Source organism: Phoxinus phoxinus, assembly GCF_949152265.1.
Source record: "Phoxinus phoxinus genome assembly, chromosome: 21".
NCBI classification, from domain to species: Eukaryota; Metazoa; Chordata; class Actinopteri; order Cypriniformes; family Leuciscidae; genus Phoxinus; species Phoxinus phoxinus.
Genome location: NC_136896.1, coordinates 20,320,481 through 20,336,356, shown reverse-complemented (window position 1 = coordinate 20,336,356; position 15,876 = coordinate 20,320,481). Strand labels below are relative to the sequence as shown.

At 42.6% G+C, this 15,876-nt stretch overlaps 2 protein-coding genes across 2 annotated transcripts in view; one reads left to right on the top strand and one right to left on the bottom strand.

Annotated features, from left to right (window-relative positions):
- The window catches only part of pnmt (phenylethanolamine N-methyltransferase), a 60,932-nt gene extending 49,281 nt beyond the window's left edge, over positions 1-11,651 (top strand). Inside the window, exon 3 of the mRNA XM_079595612.1 lies at positions 10,620-11,651. Within this exon, the coding sequence (XP_079451738.1) occupies positions 10,620-11,058 (439 nt within the window). The 3' untranslated portion in view covers positions 11,059-11,651. The remainder of the gene's footprint in view (positions 1-10,619) is intronic.
- Positions 1-15,876, bottom strand: part of LOC306989040 (uncharacterized protein) — a gene marked incomplete at its 3' end in the record, with an annotated part of 978,518 nt that overhangs the window by 597,453 nt on the left and 365,189 nt on the right. The gene's annotated exons all lie outside the window — the stretch shown is intronic.

Sequence of the window (15,876 nt, the reverse complement as noted above, 5' to 3'; positions counted from 1 at the left end):
AAATATTTTTCCACAATTTTTTTTATACATGCAAATTGTATAATATCCAAGGTAAACCTTTCTAGTAATTGTGCAGTTAATTCTCACACTGTTTTTTTTTTCCAGAAAGTTTTTGAATATATCCTCTCTTTTATTGTGTCACTAATAAAAAACAATAATAAATAATTTAATGAAAAGGCTTATATTGACCCATTAAGATTTTTTTTACATCTACCTTGTAAATATATATTTTTGCTATTTTATTCAAAAGTGTTCACATGTAAATCAACAACAATTACAATTTTAACAATATTTCAAGTGTAATCTTTCTTATTTTAAAATATACATTTTATCATACATATTTCAAAGATTCATTAGTTAGTTTGATATAGCCTACATTGGAACAAACACTATAATAACATTGTGGCGAGCAGGACGAGGTCGAGGGACGTGAGAGCCGCGCGAGACAGGTGGCGTGATTAATGATGAGCGACACCTGCGCGACGCACCGGTCTCGTATCTCTCACTGAGGAGCGGAGGCATAAAAGGAAGAGCGACGACAGTGAAGATCGAGAGAGGAACAGGCCTGATTTTATGTTGTGTTTTGTTTCTGTAGCCAGCAGTTGTCCGTGAGGGGCTGCTTGCTTATACTTTCATTTTTTATATGTTTATTTTATTTATTAAAATACTTGAATGTCCGCCGGTTCCCGCCTCCTCCTTCCCATAACATCCAACCTTGCTACACTGGTGCCGAAACCCGGGAAGAAGGAGAAACGAGCTGTCAAAGAGTCCTCACCGCTGTGGAATCCGCAGTGCCATCGAGCATGGTGGGCAGTTTCCGTCACCATGGACGCTCGAGGCGGTGCGCTGGAGTGAGTTGCCGGGGAGAGGGTCGAGCTCGCTGCCGGCCGCCTGGGTGCTTGAGGGGCGGCTGCCGTCCGTGAGACAGCGGAGGAGTCGCCGCCGTTCGCCGTGGGCCGGAGCCTGCTGCCATCAGCCATGACGGGGAGGGGCAGGGAACGGGGGAATCCTGCCGTCTGCCCGAACCCGGAGGAGCCGTCGCCGTCCACCAGGCGGCGGAGGAGTGTCGAGCCGTCCACCAAGGGCTATCCAGCGCCACTGCCAGGCACCGCGGAGAAGATCGCCCAGCTGGTGGAGGACCAGATGACAGCGCGTTGTGGGAACCGGACCAATATTTTTTTTTCCCTCTCTCGTCACTGTCGCTCCATGCTTCCGTCTCCTTTCTCTCGCCTCGTCCATCCATACCCTCACGTGCTGCGGCCACCGTGATCGGTTCCCCTGGAGGGCGGGGGTCGATGGGGGTATGTGGCGAGCAGGACGAGGTCGAGGGACGTGAGAGCGGCGCGAGACCGGTGGCGTGATTAATGATGAGCGACACCTGCACGACGCACCGGTCTCGTATCTCTCACGGAGGAGCGGAGGCATAAAAGGAAGAGTGACGACAGTGAAGATCGAGAGAGGAACAGGCCTGATTTTATGTTGTGTTTTGTTTCTGTAGCCAGCAGTCGTCCGCGAGGGGCTGCTGGCTTATACTTTAATTTTGTATGTTTATTTTATTTATTAAAATACTTGAATGTCCGCTGGTTCCCGCCTCCTTCCCATAACATCCAACCTTGCTACAAACATCTTAGTTGATGAGTTTATTTTTGACAAAACATACTATACATTTAACATATGAGCAGAAACTGGCTAACAAAAGCTTATTTGATGTGGCAATAGTCTATTTTACAGTAAAAACTTTATAATCTATCCAAAACTAGTCAACGAAATGTTGTCTTTCATATTTCGTCAGTTTACTTTTCACGATTCATATTTAAACAGTCTTTTTGCAAGCTGTAGTAAACAACAGCGTGCATCTGTGCCGTTAATTAATTCACACACAGAAACGCGATTCATATTTAAACAGTCTTTTTGCGGATTACAGACACTATTCCATATCGCGATTAGAACAAAGCACTTAAAAAACGGTCTATTCACAATCCTGAGCTGGATCCGTTGATCCTCGAAGTGAAACTAACCAGCACTTCTGAGGTAAATTTCCCAGGATTATTCCTCACAGCCTCGCAAGACAACAAAGTACATTGATCTGATTAAACTGGGTGTGTTTTATCGAGTTGATGTGGGCGTTGACACGTTTGCATGTATTGCCTCAGAGCATTTGCATTTGAATAGTGCGTGCTCTCCGTGGGCATTCACATTAACAGTTATAATAAGCTGAAATGAGAACGACTGACATCTCTCTATTTTTATATAGATTACATAAACATAGAATATTTATTTTAGTTTTGAATTAGATCATTTAAAAGTATGCACTTAAATGATTATAAAGATATATTTATGATATAATGATGGAGTATTTTAAGTCTATTTTTCTGCTATGTGCAAAAAATCGAGCGAAACGCGTCGGTGTGTTTGCCAAACCCAGAGGGTTAAGGACCTACTCAATCAGCCTCTCAAAGGTGGCTGGGGCATTACACAGTCCAAAGTGCATAACTTTAACCCTCTGGGGTCGGCAATCGCGCTGGCGCTTTTTTCTTTTTGTCTCGCTTTTTTTCTTATCAGTGCAAAAGAGACTCAAATAACTGTTGATTTTTTTCATATAGGCCAGTGTTATACATCATTCCAAACTGTTAAATGTCTTCTTTTATTTGTGTACACTCATAATAAAAACTAAATGTTCTGCTTTTTGTAAAATAAAGAAATGAATTTTTATGAATACATGATGCACATTCTGTCGTCTCTCTCAGTGTGAAGTTCATTCTGAAATGCGACCGAAAAATTAACTGTAACTCAGTGAATACTTGCCATACACACGTGAGAGTTATGTCTTTACAAAGCTTGGAGTTTTTGTTTTTAAATGATGTAATTCATCATGACCTTTCATGACCTTATTTCAGTGAATTTTTTTTTCACAAACCACACATAAACGTCATTATCTCAAAACTACAAATTTTACATACATGCTGCTGACATATTATTGTAGCAGAGTTTGTTCTGAATACAGTGTAATAAGACTTTAGCCATGAAAATGTCACAAGTAACAGAAATAAGCGCAAATGTCAGAGCATGTCAGAATACCTCCAGGGTCCAGAAAACACAACTGCCACAGTCCTTGGCCTATGGTAAACGCAGTTTTGGGCCAGGGCTTTGTCGCCATCCACTTGCCAATACCCGCTGCAAAGTCTAAAGAGCTGAACCAACAGGATCCAGCTACAAAATCCAACGCATCGTCAATGCACGGCAGTGGGTATGAGTCCTTGTGGGTAACTGCATTTAGTCGCCAGAGGAGAACAGGCCCCTGACTGAGTCTGGTTTCTTCCAAGGTTTTTTTCTCCATTCTGTCACCTGATGGAGTTTTGGTTCCTTGCCACTGTTGTTTTTGGCTTGCTTAGTTGGGGACATTTAATATTCAACAATATTATTGATCTGCCTTACTTCAGGTGGACGATGACGCAATTTTCTTCTAGAAACAAACTTTGTTGTATTATTTTTATGTAATCACTGTTAACCCACTTTGATACAATCTGTATTGTAAAAAGCGCTATATAAATAAAGGGGACTTGACTTGATATCGGATAATTTCTTCAGCAGCATGGCGCTTGGGGCAAGCGAATGGGGGCAGCGGGGCCAGTCCTCCTCTCTGGCTGCAAAAATGTCCACAATGTCCAACAAAGGTGTTGTAACTGCTCCTGCTGTTGTGCACTCAGATGCTCACTGCTTCACCGCCCCACCTCTTCAACAGCAGCAATGGTTTCAGGTGACCGGAGGCGGATGGAGTGTACGGTGGTAGTGGCTGAGATGCACTGATGCACTTATTGAGGGGTCGTCGCTGGTTAAACCCGGCTGAATTCCACCTCCTGTTCGGCGGCTCTCGTCAGATGACGCTGTGGTGGAGATCGACCTGTTTCCGGCCCAGCATGTAGCACCTCCTTTGCTCGCTCAGCGCCTCACTCAGATGGCGGTGACAACAGGCGGACATGTTGGCGGAGCCGCTCAGGTGTAAGACCCTAGGCTACGTGCTCAGCTCTTCCCTCACTGAAGCCTGGAAGGTAGGGTAGCCCTTCCGGGCGTAAACCCGGATGTCTGCGGCGAAAGCGCCAACACTCTCTCCTTCACTGCTCTGTTCTGCGAAGGTTCTCTGCCTGAACCGGCGGTTGAGAGCAGCGGTGAGGGCCTGGAAATCACGCTGCTCCTCAGAAGACAGATTGATGAGTACCTGGAGCGCGGGACCCTCCAAGGCGAGGGCCAAGTGAATCGCTGTCTCCTCGTAGCTCCATCCATCGTGGAGAGCGGCCAGGTTGACTTGTGCCAGGTATGGCTCCAGGGGCGTCAACCGGCTATATCGTGGCAGGTTAGCGGGAGATCGTGTAAGGGTTATTCGGTAGAACGTAGGGGCTGACCGGAGTTGAGCTACGCTATTGTACTTTTACTAAGCTAATTGCTAACGCGAAATACGAGCACTCGTGTCCCATACACCGCACAACCATGAGTGTCTCTGCAAGTGGAGCATCAGTAAAGCAAACCAGCAGGAAGCAGAACTGTCTTCTTTCTCCTTTTATTCTCAACAAAGAATAAGGACAACGCAGGCAAGGCCCTATCACCAAGTCCCTCCCCTACACATCTCTCTCCATGACGGTGAGAACCAAATTTTTACATAGCAAGGCAGTAATTCGGTATTCGCTTCGGGCACACCGCTACTGCTATGGTCACTACGAAGAAGCATCTGTGGTTCAACCTCATGGTTATCAAGGAGAGGGATAAGGTATTCCTCCTTGATGCCCGTGTCGCCTTCCAGCCTATTTGGGCGAATCTGTTAATATGGTCGTCAGTAGGTACCGGGAGGCCAAGAGACAGTTTTTATTAATTTTCTTGCCTGTCGTGCTCAAAGCCTCGGGGCTGTCGGCCACCAAACCCAGTCCAACTCCTCTATGAAGAGAAGCCCCAAAGCAGAGTGTGGCATATCATGCACCCCTCGGGAGAGACTAGGGTAGTAGCTTGCCGCGCTCAGCAACCCAAGATGAAGCCGGACCTAATATTATTACCAAGAAGAAGCCCTTAGGCTTATGCGCCCAGGACCATAGCAAACCTCTTTCAACCTCTTTCAGCAAAGAGTAGAAGCTCCTTTCTGGCACCGTCAGGGGGTTGCTGTCCAGTCTCCAGCGAAATGTCACATGTTCAGTCATTTAACATTCGAACATTTAACATTCCCCCAGAAAAACTATTTATTAACTATTATCCCCTCCAGAAAAAGTGTCAAAACTATGCAGGCGCATATGTGGACACAAGAGTTGCAAACAAAGGGGCCATAGAATATGTTCCCCTCCCAGACAGAAAGTCTGGCTACTACAGCCAGTACTTTTTGTTACCCAAGAAAGATGGGTGGTTGCGTACAATTTTAGATCTTCGTGGTTTGAACCATTTTCTCCAAAGATACAAGTTCAAAATGCTAGCAATCACAATGATTGTGTCTCAGATACAATCCACGGGTTGGTTTATTACAATCGACCCCGAGGACGTATACTCTCATATAGAAATTCTGCCACAACACAGGAAGTTCCTGAGGTTTACTTTTGGGGTCAAAGCTTACCAACCTCGGGTCCTTCCATTTGGCCTTGCCTTGTCACCCTGCACATACACAAAATGTATGGATGCAGAACTGGCTCCTTTGCAACTCCAGGGCATCCGCATTTTTAATTACATAGATGACTGGCTGATTTTGCGTTTCATTCAGAAATACGTCATATTACAAAAGTAAAAATGGTTGCGAATGCAAAGTAAAAGCAAGTATATACAGCAAAGATGTAACATTTGCATTGAGGAGATTTTTTTATGGGGTTCCATTTGTGCCAAAAATAAGTCGACTGCTTTGTGCTTTGTACTACACATTTGTCCTTGTCAACAGTCATTGTCTAGTTGTTCGAAAAAATTAGTATATGTTGATGTGTGTGTTCTCTGTTTATGTCGATCTGTTCTGTCGTCCTTACTGTATTGATCCTCCTTTTTCAGAAAAAATGTTTATGTTGATGTGTATGTTCTTTGTTTATGTCGATTTGTTCTGTTGTCCTGTCATCTTGTTCTGTCTTCCGTACTGTAGTCAGCCGTCCTGTTCAGTCGTCTTAACTGTCTTCTTATTTAGTAATCCTAAATGTCGTCTTGTTCAGTCCTCTTAAATGTTGTCCTGTTCAGTCCTCTTAAATGTCGTCCTGTTCAGTCGTCTTAACTGTCGTCCTGTTCAGTCATCTTAACTGTCGTCCTGTTCAGTCATCTTAACTGTCGTCCTGTTCAGTCATCTTAACTGTCGTCCTGTTCAGTCATCATAACTGTCGTCCTGTTCAGTCATCTTAACTGTCGTCCTGTTCAGTCATCATAACTGTCGTCCTGTTCAGTCATCATAACTGTCGTCCTGTTCAGTCATCTTAAATGTCGTCCTGTTCAGTCGTCTTAACTGTCGTCCTGTTCAGTCATCATAACTGTCGTCCTGTTCAGTCGTCTGAAATGTCGTCCTGTTCAGTCGTCTGAAATGTCGTCCTGTTCAGTCGTCTTAAATGTCGTCCTGTTCAGTCATCATAACTGTCGTCCTGTTCAGTCGTCTGAAATGTCGTCCTGTTCAGTCGTCTTAACTGTCGTCCTGTTCAGTCATCATTCAATGATTCAATTGCGCAGAAAATGCAATAGGCGGATTATTGTACATTGTGTAAAGGGCCAAGTTTAAAGCTTCATAAAAAAATTATTCCACAGTAAAAACTGCTTAAAATTTGGATTTCGTTAGAGTAATAGCTCTACTATAATGGGACGGTGTCCAATTTAACGCACCCTCTGAGGTTGCCGAGAAACAGCGTCGCGAATTGTGCAGAAAATGCAATAGGCTGATTGTACATTGTGTAATGTGTCAAGTAAAGAAAATTCATACAAAAATAATTATAAAGTAAAAACTGCTTAAAATTTGGGTTTAGTTAGAGTAGTAGTACTACTATAATGGGATCATGTCCAATTTAACGCACCCTCTGAGGCGGCTGAGAAACAGCGCCGTGAAATGGGCAGAAAATGCAATAGGTGGATTATTGTACATTGTGTAAAGTGGCAAGTTTAAAGCTTCATAAAAAAATAATTCCACAGTAAAAACTTCTTAAAATTTGGATTTCGTTAGAGTCGTAGCACTACTATAATAGGACAGTGTCCAATTTAACGCACCCTCTGAGGCGGCTGAGAACCAGCGCCGCGAAATGGGCAGAAAATACATTAGGCTCAATGTGCACTGTGTAAAGTGCTAAGTTTAAAGCTTCATAAAAAATTTATTCCACAGTAAAAACTGCTTAAAATTTGGGTTTCGTTAGTGTAGTAGCTCTTCTATAATGGGATCATGTCCAATTTAACGCACCCTCTGAGGCAGCTGAGAAACAGCGCCGCGAAATGGGCAGAAAATACATTAGGCGGATTATTGTACATTGTGTAAAGTGCCAAGTTTAAAAATTTATACAAAAATAATTCTAAAGTAAAAACAGCTGTAAATTTGGATTTCGTTATAGTAGTAGCACTACTATAATGGGATAATGTCCAGTTTAACGCACCCTATGAGGTTGCCGAGAAACAGCGTCGCGAATTGTGCAGAAAATGCAATAGGCGGATTATTTTACATTGTGAAATGTGTTTAAAAATTCATACAATAATAATTATACAGTAAAAAATGCTTAACATTTGGATTTCGTTAGAGTAGTAGCTCTACTAACTTCACAATGCTACAGTCAAAATGTCTAAATTTGTTTATGTGACCGTCAAGCACAATGGGTAATGGTGCGTTCACACCGGACGCGAATAGCGCGTCAGGCGCGAGTGATTTCAATGTTAAGTCAATGCAAAGACGCGTTACGTGCGTAAAACGCGTGTAACGCGTCTTTGCATTGACTTAACATTGAAATCACTAGCGCCTGACGCGCTATTCGCGTCCGGTGTGTAGGGACCGTAAGGCCCCAGTGCAACTTTTAACGCACCCTCAAAGGCAGCTGAGATAGATCCCCCCAATGGGTAATGTGTAATTTTGGCCCATTTCATGGGTCCATAATTTCAAAATTCTACAGTATAAATATCTGAAATTGTGCATGATTATATTCAAGCACAGATGCAGGATAAATGTAGATTTCTGTTACAAAACCACAGTAGGATTTAATGAGATATCAGAACAGTTATTAGATAGAACAAATTACTATTTACAAACGTATGCATTTTAAGCAACATTAATGTGCAGTTTAAAGCAATGATAAAATGATAATTTATTTATAATCATCCATGTTTGATGTTCTGGAGTCCTTGCAGGAGTAGGTTTCATCTCTTCAAATGTGTCTGTAAAGTCTTCATAAGGGGCTGGATCCAAGCTGGAGCATAATCTCTGGTCACATTTTCATTTGTAATAATAATAAAAAAAAATTAAAAAAAGTAGGCCTATTCAATATATTTATTTTTAAATACATTAAAATTATGTTATTTGCAATAATTAAATATTGATGTATAGGCCTCATTATATTTTTTACAGTCATTTTATGTTATTATTATTTGTTATTTACTTTTCAAAATAATGTATTATTATTTTCTGAAAATAGATAGGCCTACAATATAAACAGGGTCCCTAAAAAGTGTAAATAAGAGAAAAACCACATGGTCCCTAAATTGAGCTGATGACATGTACAATTATTAAAGAATACTGTATTTTTACAGTAATTTTTCGCTGATATATCAGTGTTATTTGCATTAAAAATATATATTATTCTTTTATTCTGAAAATAGACACAAAAGTAACACAATTCTGTTAAAAAACGCGAAAAAGATAAAAACCGCACGGTCCCTAAGTTGAGCGTCAATAAGAAGCCAGCAAACGCGGAAGTTCGCGTCATTTAAGTTGGAACGGATTGCGTCAATAAGAAGCTGCGAATAAGAAGCTGGATTCAGCCTCGTAAGACGACTATACAGGACGACATTTAAGACGATTGAACAGGACGACATTTAAGATGACTGAACAGGACGACATTTAGGACGACATTTAAGACGACTATACAGGACGACAGTTATGATGACTGAACAGGACGACATTTAAGATGACTATACAGGACGACAGTTAAGATGACTGAACAGGACGACATTTAAGACGACTGAACAGGACGACAGTTAAGATGACTGAACAGGACGATCAGTTAAGACGACTGAACAGGACAACATTTAACAGGACGACAGTTAGGATTACTAAATAAGAAGACAGTTAATATGACTGAACAGGACGACAGTTAGGATTACTAAATAAGAAGACAGTTAAGATGACTGAACAGGACGACATTTAAGACGACTGAACAAGACAACATTTAAGATGACTGAACAGGACGACAGTTAAGACGACTGAACAGGACGACAGTTAAGACGACTGAACAGGACGACAGTTAAGACGACTGAACAGGACGACAGTTAAGACGACTGAACAGGACGACAGTTAAGATGACTGAACAGGACGACAGTTATGATGACTGAACAGGACGACAGTTAAGATGACTGAACAGGACGACAGTTAAGATGACTGAACAGGACGACAGTTAAGATGACTGAACAGGACGACAGTTAAGATGACTGAACAGGACGACAGTTAAGACGACTGAACAGGACGACAGTTAAGATGACTGAACAGGACGACAGTTAAGATGACTGAACAGGACGACAGTTAAGATGACTGAACAGGACTACATTTAAGAGGACTGAACAGGACAACATTTAAGATGACTGAACAAGACGACATTTAGGATTACTAAATAAGAAGACAGTTAAGACGACTGAACAGGATGGCTGACTACAGTACGGAAGACAGAACAAGATGACAGGACAACAGAACAAATCGACATAAACAAAGAACATACACATCAACAAAAACATTTTTCTGAAAAAGGAGGATCAATACAGTAAGGACGACAGAACAGATCGACATAAACAGAGAACACACACATCAACATATACAAATTTTTTCGAACAACTAGACAATGACTGTTGACAAGGACAAATGTGTAGTACAAAGCACAAAACAGTCGACTTATTTTTGGCACAAATGGAACCCCATAAGTTAAGATGACTGAACAGGACTACATTTAAGAGGACTGAACAGGACAACATTTAAGATGACTGAACAAGACGACATTTAGGATTACTAAATAAGAAGACAGTTAAGACGACTGAACAGGATGGCTGACTACAGTACGGAAGACAGAACAAGATGACAGGACAACAGAACAAATCGACATAAACAAAGAACATACACATCAACAAAAACATTTTTCTGAAAAAGGAGGATCAATACAGTAAGGACGACAGAACAGATCGACATAAACAGAGAACACACACATCAACATATACAAATTTTTTCGAACAACTAGACAATGACTGTTGACAAGGACAAATGTGTAGTACAAAGCACAAAACAGTCGACTTATTTTTGGCACAAATGGAACCCCATATTTTTTAAGCATTAAATCTTTAAATCAGTTTAAAAAATGTTTTTTTAATTTTAATCAATTGGATGCAAACACCACATAAAAAGTATCTGTAAGAAGGCAAATATCTAATTGTGTCTTGGACCTTTTGATTTTCTCTAGTTCATCAGCTTGGACAGAGAAAGCTACACGTCTTCGCTCAGTTGTGTCTAATGTGCTGCCCCTTGATGTACACCAATCCTGCCCATTATCACCAGGCTTCTTGCCCCCTTCTGGAGCTGACTGTCTTGTGTCATCTTTCTGCCTTGAGAGTGTAAGCCATGACTTACTTTCCTTCACCAACGCCTTAGGCCACATCTCCAGCCTGCTTAAAAAAGGTGGATACCTCCTACTTATTGGTGCCCTGGGAGAGAGCTTCTACATGGGTGCTCCAGGGCTGTACATCCCTGTGGTCCCTCTGGATGAGTCTCAGGTCTGTTCTAGCCTGAAGGCCAGTGGATATGAGCTGTTGCAGCTTTGTATTTACCACCTGCCACCAGATATGAAGGTGGGGGTAGATGATGTCACTGGTGTGTTCTTTGCAAAAGCCAAGAAAGCATAAACATTTTAAATGAAAAATACATGAATTGGAAAGGTAGGGAATTAATGTATGTTCTTTATATTGCTTCACTTTTTTTTCACTGTGATTAAAAGATATTTAAAACAATCATATTGTCATACACAGCTGAATTCACATCATTCACCGTAGATAAACTCTGCAAAAGTTAAACTGTGAATGCACAATGATTACTAGGTTTGATTTCACTCGTTAAAATTCAACTCACAGCTAAATTCATCCCATTCATTGCCGCTAAACTTGGCAAAAGTCCCTTTTTTAGAATTCTGTATTTTAAAGATAATTTTGTCAAATCCAAATAAGCTTTACATATCTTTATTGAAAAAGGTTTAAATAATATTTTTCATGCTTGTTCAGTGAATCATAAACAATTCACATGCACCTGTGGAACACTCCTTAATACACTAACAGTTTTTACAGAGGTATACCAAAGATGAAGCTTAGGATAGTGTTACAGGGAGACCGAAAGGACAGCTAACCATACCATGTGTAACCATATGTCTCCACAGATGTGTTTGAGAATTTGTAAATGTCTTGGTAGAAGAGTGGGATAACATCTTACAGCAAGAACTGGCAAATCTGGTGCAGTCCATGAGGATATGCATGTACTGTAGTGCTTAAAGCAGCTAGTGGCTACACCAGATACTGACTTTTATTTTTGACCCTCCCTTTGTTCAGGGACTCATTTCATTTCTGTTTGTCAAATGTCTGTGAAACTTAAATTTATGTCTCAGTTGTTGAATATAATTTCATACAAATACTTCAATGTTAAGTATTTGCTGGAAATAAAAGCAGTTGAAAGTGAAGACGTTTCGTTTTTTTTAATGAGTTAGTCTCTTCTCTTGAATATCATACATGACATTTCATTAACCCTATATGAATGAATTATGACAAGCTGAGTCAGAATTTTTGTTTTTACTGTTGAGTAGTGGAGAGAATGTAGATCAAAAGGAGGGGTGATTTAGCATACTTGTTTATTTACTCTAATTTATTATAGAATTTAATTGATTTTATCACGGAAAATTGCGCATGCAAAATCTAAATCTCTGTCCATTATTTTGTGAGCAATTGTTGATAAAGGAAATTGGCGCACAATATTGGAAACATTTACATTTTAAACCATGAAGGCATGCCAGTAGATATCACACAAGCAATGTGCAAACTTTGCTCTAGAGTTATGCCTGTGAAGAAGTCTCAAACCCCAGTCAATTATTCACTACAGAGAGTGAAAGTAAAAACATTGATGCTTCATTAACGGTACATATTCTCTCAGAGACGATGAGAGCTAAATCTACTTCAGTGTGCTAATAACGGTATATAACTGTCTTAATTTATTTTCTTAATTCTCTTGTGGCCCATAAGTAGAAGAATGAGAGTGAGGAGGCCCAAAAAATGAGAAGAGAAGTATTTTGGGTTAAACAAGTTGTTTTGAAATGAGGAGCAAGCTTATCTAACTAATCTTTTATTTTCTTCACAGCTTGTTGGTTATGAGCTGATGCGCCATACAATTTTTGCGGGGCAAATTAATTGTAATATTTATTTAATAATAAAAGTACAGTAGTAGTAATTATTATAATAATTAAATAACATTAATTGGAAATGTCAAAATCCTCTTGATGAGGCCGATAGCTGATGCTGATCATTTTTTGATCATCATCTATCGGCACAACCTGACACGGGGGTTATCGCGGAACCCTCCAAAGGTCTTGGGAGTAACGCGTTACAAAAGTAATGCATTACAGTAACATGGTAACACTTTACAATAACAGTACATGAATAAGCATGTACTAATACCTGAATTATGGGAATTAATACTGAACTAATACCTCACATGCCTGGGAAACATGTGAGACTGTGTTCGTGGGTGGTTCATGTTTTCACGGGAACATGACCACGTCGGCATGCTGGTTGACTCTGCTTTCTCCGGGAAGCTTGAGTCCCCTCTGTTGTTGGCCAGCCGCTGCTTGTGTGTGAAAGCACAGCTGCAGGTCTGCTCGACACTCTGGGACACCAGCGACCCAGCGCTCGCTCGGCACTCTAGATGCGCGGTCCCCATGTCTATTCTCCGTTGTAGCGACCTCCCTGTTGGCCACCAGGAGAGGTTTACTTCAGTAAAATAATAATAATAATACATTTAATTTTTAGGCGCCTTTCAGACCACCCAAGGTCACCTTACAACAACAAAAATTTAAAGTAATTAAAAACAACTAGCAAAAAAAAAAAAAGTTTATAAATTATAGGCTGACTTGAAAAGATGAGTTTTGAGAGTGCTTTTGAACTGTGAAATGGAGTCTATGGCACGAATATGAGGGGGAAGAGAGTTCCAAAGTTTTGGTGCAGCATGGGAGAAGGCCCTTGCTCCCATTGTGGAGAGTCTGATGTCTGGGGTTGTCAGTAATCAACCCCAGTAGAATAGCTTGGGTGATCCTGAGAGCGTAGGGCTTCTCCTTCGGGGAACCAACCCCCTAGGGCCCCTCCTTCTCTAGCGCATCACAAGCTGTGCAGCTTCTGGATGGATTGCTGGTCCTTCATATTTTTTTTATTTTTTTTTTGGAGGAATCTAGCATTTCATTCAAGGCTCCAGCTGAGGGCAGATGTCGATTGCTACATCGGAGAGAGGGGCTGTTTCGTTCTGGAAATGAGGATGATGCTAAGTTCCCACTGTAATAGTGTGTGTGCTTATGCTGAATCAGATTCAGAGCCGACAGCCATGCTTTCCCGGGTCTTCTCGGACGTGCATTGAAAACTTAGCAGTATGGAGCTATATTGGTGCCAAAATATGGAACGCCAAAAGTGCCAAATTTTGCATAAAGTTTTCACCTCTCTCACTACCCTCGATGGTGGGGTGGCTGTGCCTCTGGCAGGCCACCTCTAACCTGCATGCGAGGCCAAGGCACTCTTATTGCACGAGGGTAGTTCTGAGCCAGGGTTGAGCTGCGCTTGTCGACTGACCGTGTTCAAGTCACAGCGCTGGCCCTCGATCAGACGATGTCCACCTTTGTGGTCCAGAAGAGCCCCTGGCTATCCTTGTAGAGGTGTGAGAGCTCGTCAAAGTACGCTTTCTCGATGCTCCCATCTCATAAGGTAGCCTTTTCAGCGACACTGTTGAGAACTGGCCCAGCAGTTCTCCACAGTCAGCAGCAGACTGAAGCGCTTTCCCCGACGTATTACCAGAGTACCTCGTGGGCTGCCCCTCAGTCTACTCGTCGCCAAGGGTGTCATCCCCTGCAAAAAAAGAAAAAACTCCAGCATAGCCTGCTCTACTGTGTCCACTGCAGGAGGATGACACTGCTCCAACAATCACTGGAGACGGGTGACCCGGAGATGGGTGGAGCTGCTCTCTCTCCCAGTAGAGGGCTGGGAAACTAATCTTTTGAGTCAAAATTCTGTTCCACCACTGGAGTCACAGTTGTCCCCAAATTCTCAAAAAAAAAAAAAAAAAGAGCAGTTCCTCTATCTGGGTCTGAAGAGGGTCCGGAGAGTAGTGGGAGGAGAGAATCCTCACCACCCTCATCCGCCTCTTCTGTCACCAGCGAGCAGCAGTGTGTGGTTCGAGAACGCAACCGCCTCCTGCACCTCCTGCCTCGTGGAACCAGGTAAGTGTTGCACAGCACACTTAGACCATGCAACGGGCCGCCTCCCCAAGAGAGCCTCTCAGGTCGCGTCCCTGTGTTCCACCTCGCTGCCCCGCTCCGGGTACACCTACGGTCCCTTTGGACCCGCTTGTACGGTCTTTGCGAGCCTGGTTAGTGGTCCACAGTCTGTCTCGCTGGCTCTTTCGAACCATCAGGCTCGGCTATGCGATTCATTTCGCCCGGCGTCCCCCCAAGTTTCGGGCCATCCACTCCACTACAGTGAGATCAGCCGATGCCCATGTCTTGCGTGCGGAGATCGCAGTCCTACTGGCGAAGGATGCGATAGAGCCGGTCCCTCCAGCCGATATGAGGTCAGGGTACTACAGTCCCTACTTCATTGTACCCAGAAAGGAGGTGGGTTACAACCGATCTTGGACCTGCGAGTTTTGAATCAGAGTCTTCACAAGCTAACGTTCAAAATGCTCACGCACAAACGCATTTTCGAATGCATCCGTCCCCGAGATTGGTTTGCAGTGATGGACCTGAAGGACGCGTACTTTCATGTCTCGATTCTTCCTCGACACAGGCCGTTTCTGCGCTTTGCGTTCGAGGGTCGAGCATATCAGTACAAGGTCCTGCTCTTCGGACTGTCCCTGTCTCCCTGTGTCTTCACGAAAGTCACGGAGGGGGCCCTTGTTCCCATGAGAGAACAGGGCGTTTGCATCTTCAACTATCTCGACGACTGGCTCATATTAGCACACTCTCGAGAGCAGTTATGCGAACACAGGGACCTCGTGCTCAGGCACCTCAGCCAGTTGGGTCTACAGGTCAACTGGGAGAAGAGCAAACTCGCCCCTGTGCAGAGGATCTCTTTTCTTGGTATGGAGTTGGATTCGGTCACACAGACAGCGCGCCTCACAGAGGAATGTGCTCAGTCGGTGCTGAACCGACTGAGCACATTATTAGTTATCTGAGTTATCTCTTAATAACAAGATGGATGAGGTTGCGCTTCAAGTTAAACAAGAGGAGGAATTTTGGAGCAGTAACCTCATTTGTTTTACGGAAACATGGTTAAATGAAGATCATAGTGTGGACATCGAGGGATTACCACTATACGAGCCGACAGAGACAAGGTAAAATCACGGAAATCTGTTGGCGGGGGACTCTGCATTTATGTTGATAAAAACTGGTCATCACAGTCTACTATAATTGAACAGACTTGTACCCC